The sequence below is a fragment of the Misgurnus anguillicaudatus genome, chromosome 9 (genome assembly GCF_027580225.2).
Source record: "Misgurnus anguillicaudatus chromosome 9, ASM2758022v2, whole genome shotgun sequence".
In the NCBI taxonomy this organism is placed as follows: Eukaryota; Metazoa; Chordata; class Actinopteri; order Cypriniformes; family Cobitidae; genus Misgurnus; species Misgurnus anguillicaudatus.
Genome location: NC_073345.2, coordinates 21,315,038 through 21,331,488, shown reverse-complemented (window position 1 = coordinate 21,331,488; position 16,451 = coordinate 21,315,038). Strand labels below are relative to the sequence as shown.

Sequence of the window (16,451 nt, the reverse complement as noted above, 5' to 3'; positions counted from 1 at the left end):
TTAGTGCTCTCATTTCATGAATGGTGTTGAGCATGATCACAGTTCTGCCACAGCAACATGTATGCTATTTTGTCTTTTTAAGCTGAATGAAAAACAAAAGGTATTATACAGTAATTAACAAGAACAATTGTGTTTTATTATATGTATTGTGCCTCGGGTCAAATGTAACAACATGGACAATCTTACTTTTTATGCAGTGTACTCCTTGATGGAACCACAAGACTTTAAATTGTATAGGCACATCTATTTCACATGCTTTTTCATTCTCTATGTTCTGATATTGTTTCTGAACGTTTGGCTCAGTGTTGTTATTGTTTTGGAGAGAGCTCTTCATAAACCAATGTATATTTTTCTGTGCAATCTGTGTATAAATGACCTTTTTGGAGCCACAGGTTTCTATCCAAAATTCCTGCATGATTTATTAATGGATTCATATGTGATCCCTTCTTACATGTGTGCTTTTCAAGCTTTTGTGATTTACAGCTATGTAATGTGTGAGTATTGTACATTAGCAGTGATGGCTTATGACAGACACGTGGCCATATGCAGACCATTAGACTATCATTCAAAGCTAAACAAATATTCATGTTGTAAGTTACTTGTTTTATCTTGGATTTTACCGTTTTGTCTAATGTTAATTGCAGTTCTCTGGTCATATAGGTTAACAGTGTGTAAAAATCATATTGATAAATTGTATTGTGACAACAGGTCAATGGTAAAGCTCACATGTGAATCAACTGTTACTAAAAACATCTGTGGATTTCTTGTTCTTTCGTTATATATGGGTGTTGTTATTGTAATTATAGTTTCCTATATAACACTTGTTGTGGCATGTAAAGCATCATTGGAGTGCAGAAGGAAATTTTGGCAGACCTGTGTACCTCATATTCTGTCTCTGATAAATTTCACTGTTGCAATACTTTTTGATACCATCTACACCAGATATGGTTCAAATGACGTCCATGTGAGTCTGCGTAATTTTTTGGCTTTGGAGATGCTCATAGTGCCACCTCTTTTTAATCCTATAATATATGGTTTAAAACTTAAAGAGGTTCGCAAAAAAGTCTTAAAATTATGTACAGTAGGAATTGTATAAAACAAGATAAAGATTGAATCGAGTTGTGTTTTTGCTGATTGAAGCATGTTTTTGAACTGTCTTTGTCGCATGCACAAATGAATCAAATGAATTGTAAATTGTAAAGCTATATAGATAACAGAAGGTAGTATGAATTACATTTGTATAATTTCACTATGCTCCAAATCCACTTCATTCTCTGAAGTATTTGTATGTGCTTTTTTTGTTACTCTAAAATATTGATTTAATAAATTTTCTTATAGTCAACATAAATCACTGTAGATAAATATCTGCAACACTAAACAGGAAGGTTATTTGAATGTGCAAATTCACAAATCTAACTTTATTGTTCTATGTTTTAGAATAGTTTTAAATAACATTTGTCTTTTAAAATTATTTTTTTTTAATGTAAAACTGTATAAACTATGTATTCTGTCATAACCTTTTTGCCATTTTACTTTGGATACACAATCTGTTTATATGTTTTGGGGGTTGACATTGTTATATTATATTTATTAGATCACAATTTGTTAACACTGTTGACCTGGTGTATAATTTATTTATTTTCATGCAATAATGCTTATAATATCATTATATTAATCGTTTTAATAAGCAATATTAGGCAATATAAACAAGAACTTGCGTGTGTCTTACCGAATGTAGTATCATATCAGTATCAATAATTTGTCCATAACCTGTTTGATTACTGTTAAGGTGCTAGATATTAGTACACTCTTAAAATTAATGTGTTAAATGAACACATCTTGTGTCTAGTTAAGGTCAACACATCTAGTGTGTTGTCCTTAACTTAACACATCTCTGTGTTATTTTTGGAATAACTGGAATAACAATCTTGTGTTGTCCATTTAATTTATTTGAGCTCAAAATCAACACAAAATGACACATAATGTGTTAAAATAACACATAATGTGTTAAATAGTTTAACACAAAACAATGTGTTAAAATTTACACATCCTATCTTAGAGTGTTTGAAAACAAACAAAATAAGCCATCAAGAAAAAAACAACTTCAGACCTTGTCTTTCAGAAATAAATCAGAGAAATCGCTAACACTGTACTAACCTGCACATACTCACTTAAGGAATATTCACGATTTTTTTTAAAGTGTCAAGTTAATTGCTAAAACATTAAACACTACATCTAAAAAGGATTTTTCACAATGGGATCTGGCAACACTGCGAAATGCTGCACCCATGGCTGCAAGCGTCTCACAGCTGTTCGAGTCATTTTATGCTAAACTATACACTAAACTGTCCAAACTTAATTATATTATGAGTGGTTTTAAATGACTAATTAGTCATTCAGGGAAATTAAAATTTTATTTTTATATGAAAAAATTACCGAGGTCCGGATGTCGGTGGCCTCATAGCTGGCTACGGCCATGCTGTTTTTAGCAAGGTTAATTGATGGGTACAATCTGTGAAAACAAATTCCCTTTAACGAGGACAATAAAGAATGAATCTGAATCTGAATCTTTTGTGATTTACTGTTCCCTTTCAATACGGTTCACTTCGCATTGCGTCAGTTGCTGACGCTATGGGGGAAACTCCTTACTTCGCGATTGAAGCAAAGTGGTTAACATCTGTAAAAATTAAAGACCTATGGCGTTCGAGGCCGCGAAAGGGGCGGGACTACGCCCTATATAGTCCGGGAGAGAGTGCCATAAACTCACTTGCATTCTCCTTCAGTGTGAACCTCTCACTGCTCTGAAGAAGAAGAAGCCTTACTCGCCGTCGACACAAGCCCTGCAGCGGAATACAGGCCTAGCGTCTTTCCCTGCCGCTTTCTGGCTGATAACCGAAGATAGTCTTCGCTTGCCGTGGTATGAGCCCTGTGCAGCGGACACATGCCTGAAGAGGTCTCCACTGCGGCTGTCAGGTAAGATCAATATTTTTAATATAAAGCTATAAGCTAAAAGAGCAAGGCGCTGTTGTAATAGAGTCCAGCACAGCGGCTTAAGTGAGCCCCTCAGCCCCTATGAATTTCCCCCCGAGTGCGTCGCCGGTCTGGGACCTCCCACACCGAAACGGCTGTCATGATGCACAGCTGTTCTATCTATGTTACGTGCTCCCCCTGCTGTTCCTCTCTCGCTGAGATGAGCAAACGGCGTGCCGTGAGACTAAGATAGATGCATAAGACAAGCACACATGGGCTCATCCTTCCCTTGTGTTCTGTCACAATGCGGCCGTTCATGCTTTACACTCGCAGAGTCCCTCGCTCCTCTCACACTCAGCGTGAGGTCTCTTTCAGCGGCTCAGTGGGCTGGCACACTCCTATGAATTTCCCTCAGAGTGCGTCGCCGGGTGGAAACCGCTCATACGATGCATGGTTGTTCTATCTGTGTTACGTGCTCCCCTTGTGCTGACAGTGCAAGCGAGCAGGGTCTTACACCTTTATTTTCTCTTCCTAGAGAGACGGCAGCCTCAGACCTTTTCAGGGCTCCAAGCGTTTTAAATTGTGCCTTTTCTGGACGGCCATTCAAAAGGCTTACAGCCAAGCGGTTTATGATGTTTTTCGGCCAGATGGCTGGTTTATATCAGTGGATCCGACAGACGATCACACCTCCGCTCCAGCATTTGGAGAAATTAGGGGAAAATATCAACCTCCAAGTGAGTTTGCTACCCGCCACAATGAGTTTCATTTTATGACGCTCGGGAAGCGAGCTTAACACCAGAGCACGCTCTCAGTCAGACGCGCGGCATCTCGTTTAATGCGGGCTCACGTACCCCCCTAACAAGTCCCAAGAATGCTGAATCTCGTGGCATTCTGTTCATAAGACCACTTCAGCTTTGAATAAGCAAAGGTCCCGCCCCGAGCTGATGGCCGGGACGATTATGCTTAAAGTTACACACAGCTGCATGAAGTGCTATCAATATAAGCTCGCCCATCATCTGCTGTGGGTTGGACATGCCTTACGACGGCAACCAGCCTTTGGCGTGTGGAAAGCTCTTTTGTCTAATATCAATCACCTCGTACTGTACATGCAGTCCATTTAATGAGGTGATTTTAGCACTGCAGCATTCTCAACCGTGTTATCCATGATTAATGCAGTTGAGCAAACTACGGTGGTTTCATTCGTATTCACCAAGCCAGGCTGAGATCCCACCCCCTGTACAAGCTGACGAGTCATCTCCTTTATAAGCTCCTTGCATCGTCTTTAAGCTATGTTCAATCAGAGTGATACGAATCTCGGTGCAGATATATTCTCCCGTTATGTTCAAGTTCACGGCTGTGTCATCCATTTGTGACACATGCACACTATTGTTGTTCATCTGTGTACGTTCACGGTGCGTTGGGTACCCACTGTTACGTTCATCAATCATATCTGTACACATTCACTGCACATTCGGTGCACTGATTTGTCCATATGCATTCACGGTGCACTTGAGGGTTTTCCGTTGTGCGCACAATTGTATTATCAGGACACATGACGGCACACTCCAGAATCTTGCCGGACTGTGCACTATAACAGTGTGATTCATCTATATGTATTCACTGTTTACTTAAGGGTTCACTTGTGTCCACGCAATTTATTGTCAGTACACATTTACAGCGCGCTTGAGAAGCTCACCGACCTGTGCACTATAATATTACCTATATGCATCCCAGGTGCATCGAGGGCTCACATGGGTTCACACTACTGTGGTGTCTGTATAATCCCACGTTACACGAACCATTCTGCCTCATTTTATAGTCAGATCGGCCATTCATGAGCTTTGCAGATCACTCAATAAGTATGCCGGTTACTAACAGCGGCTACGTAGATGGATCGTCAAAGCCATCGCACTGGCTTACGCCTCCCTCAATAAGCTATGTCCTGTTGGTGTTAGAGCCCACTCTACGCGAGGTATGGCTTCATCATGGGCTTGGTCTACAGGGGTATCTATTCTTGATATTTGTAACGCAGTCAGCAGTGATGGCTTATGACAGACATGAGACTATATGCAGACCTTTAGAATACTATTCAAAGCTAAATAAAGTTTCCTGCAGCAAGTTCTCAAAGTAAAGAGGTGGAATTCCTCGAGACTCCACTGACGTGCTATTTTTCCAACAACCTCAGTACACAGTGTATTCCATGAGCAAAGAGAGCCTGCTTTTTGCTTTCGAAGTGAAAAGAGCTGATTTAGTACTGCACCTGCCTCTCTTTAAATACTTGCACGACGGGGCGGCCCCGGCAGATGCAAATACCTGCATGCCCATTTCATTGGCGCTTTAGTAGCTTCTCAAAGTAAATTGTTCCCTGCAAAGCTCAAAGATTGAACTCAAAGATTTTTCTATGTACACAAAAGGCCGACTACTATATATTATACAAATCTGTCTAAATCTTTGTTAGTGAGCACTTTGCAGAGATAATCCATCCACCTCACAGGTGTGGCATATCAAAATTAGCCAGCATGATTATCGCGCAGGTGTGCCTTAGGCTGGTCAAAATAAAAGGCCTCTCTAAAATGTGCCATTTTATCACACAGCACAATGCCAAAGATGTCGCAAGTTTTAAGTGAGCATGCAATTGGCATGGAATTTATCAAAAGCCATCTCCAAAGGCATTTCAGAGAATCACAACCTCACAGTCACAGAACACAATGTAACCACACCAGCTCAGGACCTCCTCATCCAGCATCTTCACCTCCAAGATCGTCTGAGACCAACCAAACAGTTAAAAACCGTCTCAGGGAAGATCATGTGCATGCTTGTTGCCCTCATCTGGGTTTCAACCTGACTGCAATTCGTCATTATAACTGACTTGAGTGGGAAAAGGTTCACACTCAAGGGCATCTGGCACTTTGGAAAGGTGTTCTTTTAACAGATTAATCCCGGTTTTCACTGTACAGGGCAGATGGCAGACAGTGTGTATGCCGTTGTGTGGGTGAGCAGTTTGCTGATGTAAACATTGTGGATTGTCCCCATGGTGACGGTGGGGTGCTCTGGATTGTTGTATAGACGGTTTCATCGGATGTACGTGATACACGTCTGGATCCAAACCTTACTTCCTGTTTTGTTTATTTAATGGTCTGACTAGTTGCTAAACTGATCTCTTGAACAAATGCCTCGTCAAAAATAACTAGGTAATCTATGAGCTGTTTTTTTTGCTTGTTATATAAATAAACTACGTTTAAAGAACTTAGTTGTTATTTATTCTTAGCGGACTTTACCGGAAGTTACGTGCGGATCGTGATAGCCGCTTGTTTATGTTGTTACTGCTGAAACGGTCTATACAACAGCGTGTTCCAGTTCCTGCCAATATCCAGCAATTTCGATCAGCCATTGAAGAGGATTTGACCAACATTCCACAGGCCACAATCAGCAACCTGATCAACTCTATGCGGAGGTGGGTAGTAACGAATTACATTTACTTCGTTACATTTACTTGAGTACATTTTTTGGGTAACTAGTACTTTTAGAGTAAATTTAGGGATGGGTACTTTTTACTCTTACTCAAGTACATTTCTAATGAAAAAACTGTACTTTTACTTCGCTACATTCGGTGGCGTTACTACGCTACTTTCAAATGGTAATAATTAATGAATATATTTTATTTTTTAAGTTTATATGGCTTGCTCGAAAGTCTCGCGAGACGTTAGAGAGGCTGCGTGCGTTGCGAGGGGTGGCTACGTACCCTTTAGCGCACGTAGATGAAACATAGATGAAAGGAGATGACTGAAGCGGAGGATGACCTATGCAAGCTATCGGAGGCAGATCACGCGTGGCCTCAAGTTTGGTCTATGTTTACACTACAAAAGGTCAAAAAGAATAGTTTCATAATGCGATGTATGCTTTGTGCACCAAAACGAACTGACATCTCAGCGTACAGGAATTCAAGCTCCAACCTGAAACAACACGGCGGTACGTGTCACTTTGTGCAATGCCTTATTATAATATAATTTCATGCACTGTTTTTGTCATATGCGCTCTTGTGCAAGCAATGAAAATTACTCTAACCTTACAAACAACACACGTTCACATCTGCACATTTCCATATCATTTCCTCATAAAACTAAACAAATTGAACAGCATAGTGTTAAGTCTTGCATTAATATAATACGGGAGAACCGGGGCAAAAGTAACGCTGGACGAAAGTAACAAAGCGATTTTCTCAGAGGACTGATAACATTTGCATCCCAAGCTATGACAGCATCTTTGCAACCTTTGACAGAGCTGACAAATATCGCGTTATTTACTCAGCATTTTACGGGTGTAGATCCAGAAAGGTGTTTTCAACCATAAGTAAATTCCAAAAGCGGTCATTGTTTTCTTATAACGCGTTGTGTTTCTCGCAGAGGTGGAAAAAGTACTAAAATATTGTACTCAAGTAAAAGTAAAGTTACTTTAATAATATTTTACTTAATTAAAAGTAAAGTTACTTGTCTAAAAATCTACTCAAGTAAAAGTAAAAAGTAAGTCATTGTAACTTTACTCAGAGTAAAAGTTACTTTTTTTACAGCGGGAAGAGGTGGAGGATTCTAGTATAGTTCAAAAACGACAAGGGAATATACATCTCAAACTAGTTGTGTTTAATTGTAGGAACATCTTTACAATGAAAGTGCAATAACAAAAAGTTAATAAAATAAAAAGCTTTTTTAAAGTAAGAAACATTAATGGAATTGTTTAATTATTTTTACATGTGAGTTATGCACTTTTGAAGGTGGTCAGCAGCTTGTAAATACAATCACTATAGTAAGGTTGTAATTGATGTATTGCTGGTAACATACATTATTTTATTAAACTATATATACTTTAAATGAGCATATAATCAGATAAGTGCCATGTCTATATACATTTGACACGTTTATTATCTTCTTACTTCCCTGACCTGGGGACCTGATGACCTTTATTCTTCTCTCTCTCTCTCTCTCTCTCTCTCTCTCTCTCTCTCTCTCTCTCTGCAATCTCTAAACACCTGAGAATTCTCGAGGACGTTTTGAATTTGTGTTTGACTTGACGCGAAGCTGCTAGACGTCGGAAGATAAAGCGCATGGTATTAAAACGCGTCATGCAATTTCGTACTTAAGAGCATGAATCCTACCTTTCATAGAAATGAAACACTCGCATCGCGTCAGTGGAAAGTGGTCGCTTAAATATGACCAGGGGTTTCTTTCATAAGATTTAAACTGAGGCGGATCTGCATTAGCGCGCGCCTGTCTCGTCCGTCTCCATGGTTCTTTTTGCGCGTTCCCCCGAGCCCCGCCCATTTACATCCGTTGCGCGTCTGTATCACCTTGCTTTTTAAAATATTTTTTTACTCAGTAACGGATATGATTTAAAATGTAGCGAAGTACAATACTTTAAACAAAACATACTTAAGTAAAAGTAAAAGTACAGATTTTAAAAACTACTCAAAAAAGTAAAAATACACAAAAAAACTACTCAATTACAGTAACGTGAGTAAATGTAATTCGTTACTTTCCACCTCTGGTTTCTCGTTTCATCAATCTACAGGTTATTTAGTGCTCTAACACATCCTGAAGTTTGACTTCTCAAGAGTTTTTCAAAATAAAAGTAAATCTGGTTTAAATGTGAGGAGATCCTGTCAGGACGAAAGTAACACTTACTTTTGTACCATTTATATTATTCTAATTTTATTTAATTTAATTTTCATAGTGTTCAAACTGTTGAATTTAAGTTTGTACTGTTTGTTGCTTTTGAAACATTTGATAAAACTGAAATTTAAAATGAAAATATAATTTCATTATTTTTTTACAAAGATAAATTACAAAATATGTTTGCAGTTACATATTAAAGAGGTCATAGTCATGTATAGTTAATAAAAACAAGTGTAAAACGAAAATCTACATTGTTTTGTTGTGTTAAAAAAAGTAACAATACACCACTTATGTTCAAAGTGAAATTATACTAGTCATTTTACATTTGTTCAAAATTCCACCTGGTATTGATAGACCACACTTGTGAGTTACTGACCACAGCAAAAATATATCTCTGTCTGAAACATTATCTTTAAAAATTTTAAAAACTTAAAAAAAATCTGAAAAATTTCTCCCCTACACATAACCGGACACCTTACTTAAATGTAGAAAATACATACGAATAATAACTGGATTGTATTTTATTTAATTCCTTCCTAAATAATCTATATACTTATAAAAATAAAAGAATAAAGTACGTTTTTAAAGAAACATGTTTTATATATTATAATAAATGTAGAGTTGATTTGCAAAAACTGAAAAGTTCCATTTGAAATTCTAAAATAAGAATTTTATCAAGCTCCTTATGTTCATTAATTGCACATTAATGACAATGAAAATAACCTATTCATATAAAAACATGATAACAAACAGCACACACATTCTTTTTTGCTTACTGTAAGCTTGTCTAAAGGCAGATCCAGCCAAATTTTGTTGTGAACGTGAAAATAAAGACACAGTTAACTGTCAGAAAACAGTCAGTGTTTGTTTAAGATTTTTTTTTAATGACACGTTATGTGGTGTTGGAGGACTGAGATAGACTGCTTTACTTTAACCTAGGTTTATTAGTAGTATGTAAGCAGAACAATGAGACTTTTAAGGAGAGGTTTGTGAAAGCCCTCCAAGTAGTCTGAAATTCAGGGATTTTATGCTTCTTTTCAATCAGATTGGAAGTAACGAGTAACTAAATACTTGAGTAGTTTTTTTCATCTAATACTTTTTTACTCTTACTCAAGTAAATAATTAGATTGTTACTTTTACTTTTACTTGAGTACATTTTTGTATAAGTACTTGTACTTTTACTTGAGTACAGATTTTGGGTACTCTACCCACCTCTGACTCTATGTGAATGAGATGTGTTGCACTGTGTGATGAGGCAAATGGTGGTCACGACAGATACTGACTGGTTTTTGGACCCCCAATACAGTAAAACTGCACATTTTAGAGTGGCCTTTTATTCTGCCCAGCCTAAGGCACACCTGTGCAATTATCATGCTGTCTAATGAGCATCTTCATATGCCACATCTGTGAGGTGGATGGATTATCTAGGCAAATGAGTGCTCACTAACACAGATTTAGACAGATTTGTTAGCAATATTTGAGAGATATAGTCCTTTTGTATACATAAAAAAGTCTTAGATATTTGAGTTCAGCTCTTGAAAATGGGGGCAAAAACAAAAGTGTTGAGTTTATAATTTTGTTCAGGGTAAAACGTTACATCCTTAGGTTCCAGGGAATGCACATATTTACAAAAGATGTATAGCCTGAATGCATTATACTTGTTGGAATCATCTGCCAAGTGCATATAGGTGAATGCAAATTTCTATTTACAAGAAGATGTCTCTGGTATATTGCGTGAAGAAAACTGAAAGCACAAAGACCAACAAAGGTCACTGAAATATTCCCTGTAGTTTATGCTCTAGAACCTCAGGGAGAGTTTATAGCAAGTTTCTGGCCCTTAGTGCTCTCATTTCACGAATGGTGTTGTGCATGATCACAGTTCTGCCACAGCAACATGTATGCTATTTTGTCTTTTTAAGCTGAATGAAAAACAAAAGGGATTATACAGTAATTAACAAGAACAATTGTTTTTTATTATATGTATTGTGCCTCGGGTCAAATGTAACAACATGGGCAATCTTACTTTTTATGCAGTGTACTCCTTGATGGAACCACAAGACTTTAAATTGTATAGGCACATCTATTTCACATGCTTTTTCATTCTCTATGTTCTGATATTGTTTCTGAACATTTGGCTCAGTGTTGTTATTGTTTTGGAGAGAGCCCTTCATGAACCAATGTATATTTTTCTGTGCAATCTGTGTATAAATGACCTGTTTGGAGCCGCAGGTTTCTATCCAAAATTCCTCCATGATTTATTAATGGATTCATATGTGATCCCTTCTTACATGTGTGCTTTTCAAGCTTTTGTGATTTACAGCTATGTAATGTGTGAGTATTGCACATTAGCAGTGATGGCTTATGACAGAAATGTGGCCATATGCAGACCATTGGACTATCATTCAAAGCTAAACAAATATTCATGTTGTCTATTACTTGGTTTATCGTGGATTGTACCATTTTGTCTAATGTTAATTGCAGTTCTCACAACAAATAGGTTAACAGTGTGTAAAAATCATATTGATAAATTGTATTGTGACAACTGGTCAATGGTAAAGCTCACATGTGAATCAACTGTTACTAAAAACATCTGTGGATTTCTTGTTATTTCATTATATTTGGGTGTTGTTTTTGTTATTATAGTTTCATATATAACACTTGTTGTGGCATGTAAAGCATCATTAGAGTGCAGAAGGAAATTTTGGCAGACATGTGTGCCTCATGTTCTGTCTCTGATAAATTTCACCGTTGCAATACTTTTTGATACCATGTATGCCAGATATGGTTCAAATGACGTCCATGTGAGTCTGCGTAATTTTTTGGCTTTGGAGATGCTCATAGTGCCACCTCTTTTTAATCCTATAATATATGGTTTAAAACTTAAAGAGATTCGCAAAAAAGTCTTAAAATCATGTACAGTAGGAATTGTATAAAAACAAGATAAAGATTTAATTAAGTTGTGTTTTTGCTGATTGAAGCATGCTTTTGAACAGTCTTTGTCGCATGGACAAATGAATCAAATGAATTTTAAATTGTAAAGCTATATAGATAACAGAAGGAAATATGAATGACATTTGTATAATTTCACTATGCTCCAAATACACTTCATTCTCTGAAGTATTTTTATATGCTTTTATGTTATTCTAAAATATTGATATAATAAATTTTAAATTATATGATTCTTCTATTAGCCAATAGAAATCACTGTAGATAAAAAAATCTGCAATGCTGAACAGGAAGGTTATTTGAATATGCAGATTCACAAGTTAATCTAACTTTATTGTTCTATGTTTTAGAATAATTTTAAATAACTTTTGAGTTTTAAAATATATATTTTTTTATGTAAAACTGTATAAAATATAGATTCAATGGGCCGTTTTGATGGAATGGGCAGCTTTCAACAGCATTATATTTTGCCTATAGGTTATCACCGGCCTGTATTTTATTGATTAAAGTTATTTCCTTTTCACATATGTACACATTGACATTGTAAGCTGTTTTAAGTTTTTACGAATTGAGAAATAAGAGTCGTTTTATTATTACCTGATGAAAGATGATTTTTAATGACTGTATGTTGTTAGTGCAAACTGCAGGCATGGCCGTAGCCAGGGTTTGAAACTGAGTAAGGTCCAGGGGTGTTGAGAGTTAACAAATGCTATCCAAGGAGAAAAAAGTGCCATATATTAGTTTTAGTTCATAAAACAACTTTTTATATTTTTACCTGGGATCTTATGTATTCTGTCATATCCTGTCACGGTCCTGTCAGACATCTGTGCTAGATGTTTGTCTGAGTGCATCTGGCAGGACCGTGATAGTATTATGTTCTGTGTGGGGACATGTGGAATCACATTGTATGCGTGGTTTCCACATGTTCCCGGTGTCTTGTTGCTGTCATGATCTTGCCAGACCTTAGTATAGGTTCAGGTCTGTGTTAGAGAGCAAGATCATGGCAGCATTGTGTCTACGTGGGAACACGTGTGTTTCACATCATGTCTGTGTAACACGTGTTCCCAGTGTTTTGTGGCTGTCATAAGTCTTGCCTGACCCTGGTTATTATCCAAGTGGTATGTTGGAGGGCAAGACTATGGCAGCATTGTGTTTATGTGGGAATACGTGTGTTTTCACATCATGTATGTGTAACACGTGTTCCCAGTGTCTTGTCACTTTTACCCTACTCCCTTATGTACTCGTGTCTTACGTGATTAATGATGTTCACCTGTTCCCCATTGATGTGCTGTCTATATTATGCCCTCTCGTCCTCTGTTGTGTGCGCGATCATTGTTAAAATCTTCATGTGCATGTGCTTCGTGTTTAGATCTGTTCCTGTTGTTTCTGATTTAGTTTGTGTTTTATCACAGTGTTTTTGTTCCTTTCTGTTTTTTACCCCCTCGTGGGTGTTTCAGTTATTTATTAAATAAATCATAGTTTATTCTTGTATTTGAGTCTGCGTTTGGGTTCTCCTTCAGTTTTCCTTTTTCGGTGTATAACACACCGTGACATATCCTTTCTGCCATTTTACAGTTTGGATACACAATCTGTTTAAATGTTTTGGGGGTTGACATTGTTACATTATTATATTAGATCACAATTTGTTAATACTGTTGACTTATGGTGTATAATTTATTTATTTTCATGCAGTAATGCTTATTACATCATTATATTAAAGGAACAGTATGTAGGATTGTGGCCAAAACTGGTATTGCAATCACAAAACTTGTGGCTAAATCTGGTACTGCAATCACACAACTGGTGGCCAATACACAAAATGACAACATAAACATCAGTTGAGGGCTGCAACTCCACTTTTTAAATTACAATATCCTGGCCAGACCAGCTAAGACCAGCTACTGCCACCTTAAACCAGCTGAAATCAGCTATCAGCTTATGCTGGTCTTTGCTGGATTTTTCATTAGAGTGGTGTGTTTTCTTTTACATATGTAATAGATTTCATTGTATTCATTGATTTAATGTGGTTTTCAACGGTGTGGTGCTTTGGCACTGTTCGTTTGAGCTGGTGTTGCAGGGACTGTTACATGTGCAGTCAACATTGTTGAGGTATTTTCGTGTTGCTGACTGGCCTATGCTATGCCCATTTTTGATGCACCGTTATTCAATATTTTCCCGTCCTGCTGTAATGTTTTTCATCTGATCTTTTGTCCCCACCACTTTTCAACACAAACTGCTGCCCCTGGATGCTCCTAATCTCAAAATTTCACAGATAAGGTCACATACAATGTAAATTCTGACATTTAACTTGTTAGCCAGCACAAAATGCTTTGATAGAGTTACAGCAATTGTTTTACTATGCTGTAAAATTGAGCCGTATCGAATGACAGAAAGGAATGACAGAAAATCACAACAAAGGTTATTAAAGGTCATTGATATTTCCTGTTTTGTGGTTGTTGTTAATACTGTAGAGAATTTACTCTGTAGTAAAGCCTATAAAAAGCATGTCTGCTGCTCTTATTGTTTCCACTGTGTGATTGTGAGGACGCAGAATCAAAGCTCTGGTGTGACAACAGTAATGGATGATGTGTTTCTGGCCGTAGTGTTTAAAGAATTTGAATGGCATATTTTTGTGTCTTATTCTGTAGAAATATAACATTTGTCATTAGAGATTGATTTTATTTTCAGCATTGACATTTAAAAAACCAATTAATTTCGCTTAAGGACAATTTTATATCTGTGGAAGAATGTTAATGGATAATAGGACCTATTTAATCTACACACTGATGGAACCAAAAGACTCTAAATCATTCAGGCACATATATTTCACATGCTTTCTCGTTCTCTATGCAATGTTATTGCTGTTGAACATTTGGCTGAGCGTGGTCATTGTTTTGGAGAGAGCCCTTCATGAACCAATGTATATTTTTCTGTGCAATCTGTGTTTAAACGACCTTCTTGGTACAGCAGGATTCTATCCTAAATTTCTGCATGATTTAATATTGGATTCTTATGTGATCCCTTCTTACATGTGTGCTTTTCAAGCTTTTGTGATTTATAGTTCAGGTATGTGTCAATTTTGTATATTAGCAGTGATGGCGTATGACAGACATGAAGCCATATGCAGACCTTTAGAATATCATTCAAAACTTAATAAAGTTTCCTGCAGCATTTTGATTAGTTTATCTTGGATTGTACCATTTATTATTATGTTCTTTGCTGTTTTCTTATCAAATAGATTGACCGTATGTAAATATCATATTGATAAATTGTTTTGTGACAATTGGTCAATGGTAAAGCTCTCATGTGAATCTACTGTTACGAATGATATTTATGGATTTGTTTTTATTTCATTATATATGGGTCTTGTCATTGTAATTGTTGTGTCCTATATAAAGCTTGCAATTGCATGTAAAGCATCGTTAGAGTGCAGAAGGAAATTTTGGCAGACTTGTGTACCTCATATTATTTCTCTGGCAAATTTTACTGTTGCTACCATTTTTGATGCAACGTACAACCGATACGGCTCAAATGATGTCCAGATGAGTCTGCGTAATTTTTTGGCATTAGAGAGGCTCATAGTGCCACCTATATTGAACCCTATTATATATGGTTTAAAACTCAAAGAGGTTCGCAAAGGAGTCTTAAAATCATGTATTTACAGCATTAAATCATGACCAAAATGTACGTTATAAATATTTAACATTTACTAAATAATGAAATATTGCATGTCTATTATGTAACATTTACACATGAATATGTTGTCTATGTAGTTTTCAAAAACTGGCCTGTCTGGTCTTAACAGGAGTTTTAATCCTAGATCTAAGCATGAGAGCAAACTGAAAAGTCTGTGAAACCTTTTTCTGTTCCTGGCTTTGTATAGTACCTTAGGACCTGCTGCCTTGTGTATCTTTATAGATGTTAGGAAAAAGTCACTGTCAATTATTAATGTTATATAGGTTGTTGAAGTTTAAAGGTTGTTGAAACTTCTGTCATAATTTACTCTCATGTTGTTACAAACCTGTATTCTTTTTTGATCTGATGATAAACAATCAGAGGCCTCATAGAAAAAAATTATCCTATAAAAGTCAGTGGGGTCTCTGATCGGTTTGGTTACAGAAATTTCATCAGAAGAAGAAAAAAAATCTCTCCCACATCCTTTTTTCTCATTCAGTTCTATAAGAAAAAAGGTCTTTCTTCTTTAAAATGTCGACCTTCTGCAGGTCAGATAAGGTCTGAAAATGCGATAAGAATTAGGATTGTTTAAATATTGTTTTACACTATAAGTGGACCACAGAAAAAATAACATTAATATGAAATGGCTTGGTCTGCTCTATTGTCAAGATTATTTGAAAACAAATGGCCAGGGTTTGATGACTTATGACAAGCTCTGGTTTATTCTACAAACATCTATATGAGATGTGTTTGAGCAAAAAATTTCCCTATTGAATGCCTTTAAAACATAGCCATGCATTCTGACAATTTTTTTTTATTAACATCAAAACTTGTAAAAACCCCAATTTCCCCTGTTGAAGACACAGAAAGATAGACTGATGCTGAGCGATATCCAGGTTTGACATTTTCTGCTGAATGGAGATCACCTTTTTATGTTGTCACAGGCTGGATTGAACCCAGTTCTGAACCTAGGTGTGGTAATCAGAGAAATCTAACACTTGGCCACAGAGGCAGTGATGTTGGACCCAAATGAAACACTTAAGGCAGAACTCCAGCTAATTTGATTTATTAAAAAAAAGGTTTTGCATAAAAAATCCAACAAAAGTTCTTCTCAGACAGAGGAATAAATTGCAATGGAAAAAACTACAAGAAAAAAAACTCCACGAGGGGAGAAAATAAAACTACAGAATATTC

At 36.7% G+C, this 16,451-nt stretch overlaps 3 protein-coding genes across 3 annotated transcripts; all 3 read left to right on the top strand.

Annotated features, from left to right (window-relative positions):
- Positions 1-172: 172 nt before the first annotated feature.
- Positions 173-1,166, top strand: LOC129423142 (olfactory receptor 5M5-like). The gene has a single exon (XM_055179322.2). The coding sequence runs from the start codon at positions 173-175 to the stop codon at positions 1,094-1,096; it is 924 nt and encodes a 307-aa protein (XP_055035297.2). The 3' UTR covers positions 1,097-1,166.
- Positions 1,167-10,645: 9,479 nt separating this feature from the next.
- Positions 10,646-11,569, top strand: LOC129423313 (olfactory receptor 5M5-like). The gene has a single exon (XM_055179559.2). The coding sequence runs from the start codon at positions 10,646-10,648 to the stop codon at positions 11,567-11,569; it is 924 nt and encodes a 307-aa protein (XP_055035534.1).
- Positions 11,570-14,335: 2,766 nt separating this feature from the next.
- LOC129423312 (olfactory receptor 52D1-like) lies at positions 14,336-15,259 on the top strand. Its single transcript, XM_055179558.1, has one exon. The coding sequence runs from the start codon at positions 14,336-14,338 to the stop codon at positions 15,257-15,259; it is 924 nt and encodes a 307-aa protein (XP_055035533.1).
- The last annotated feature ends 1,192 nt before the right edge of the window (positions 15,260-16,451 follow it).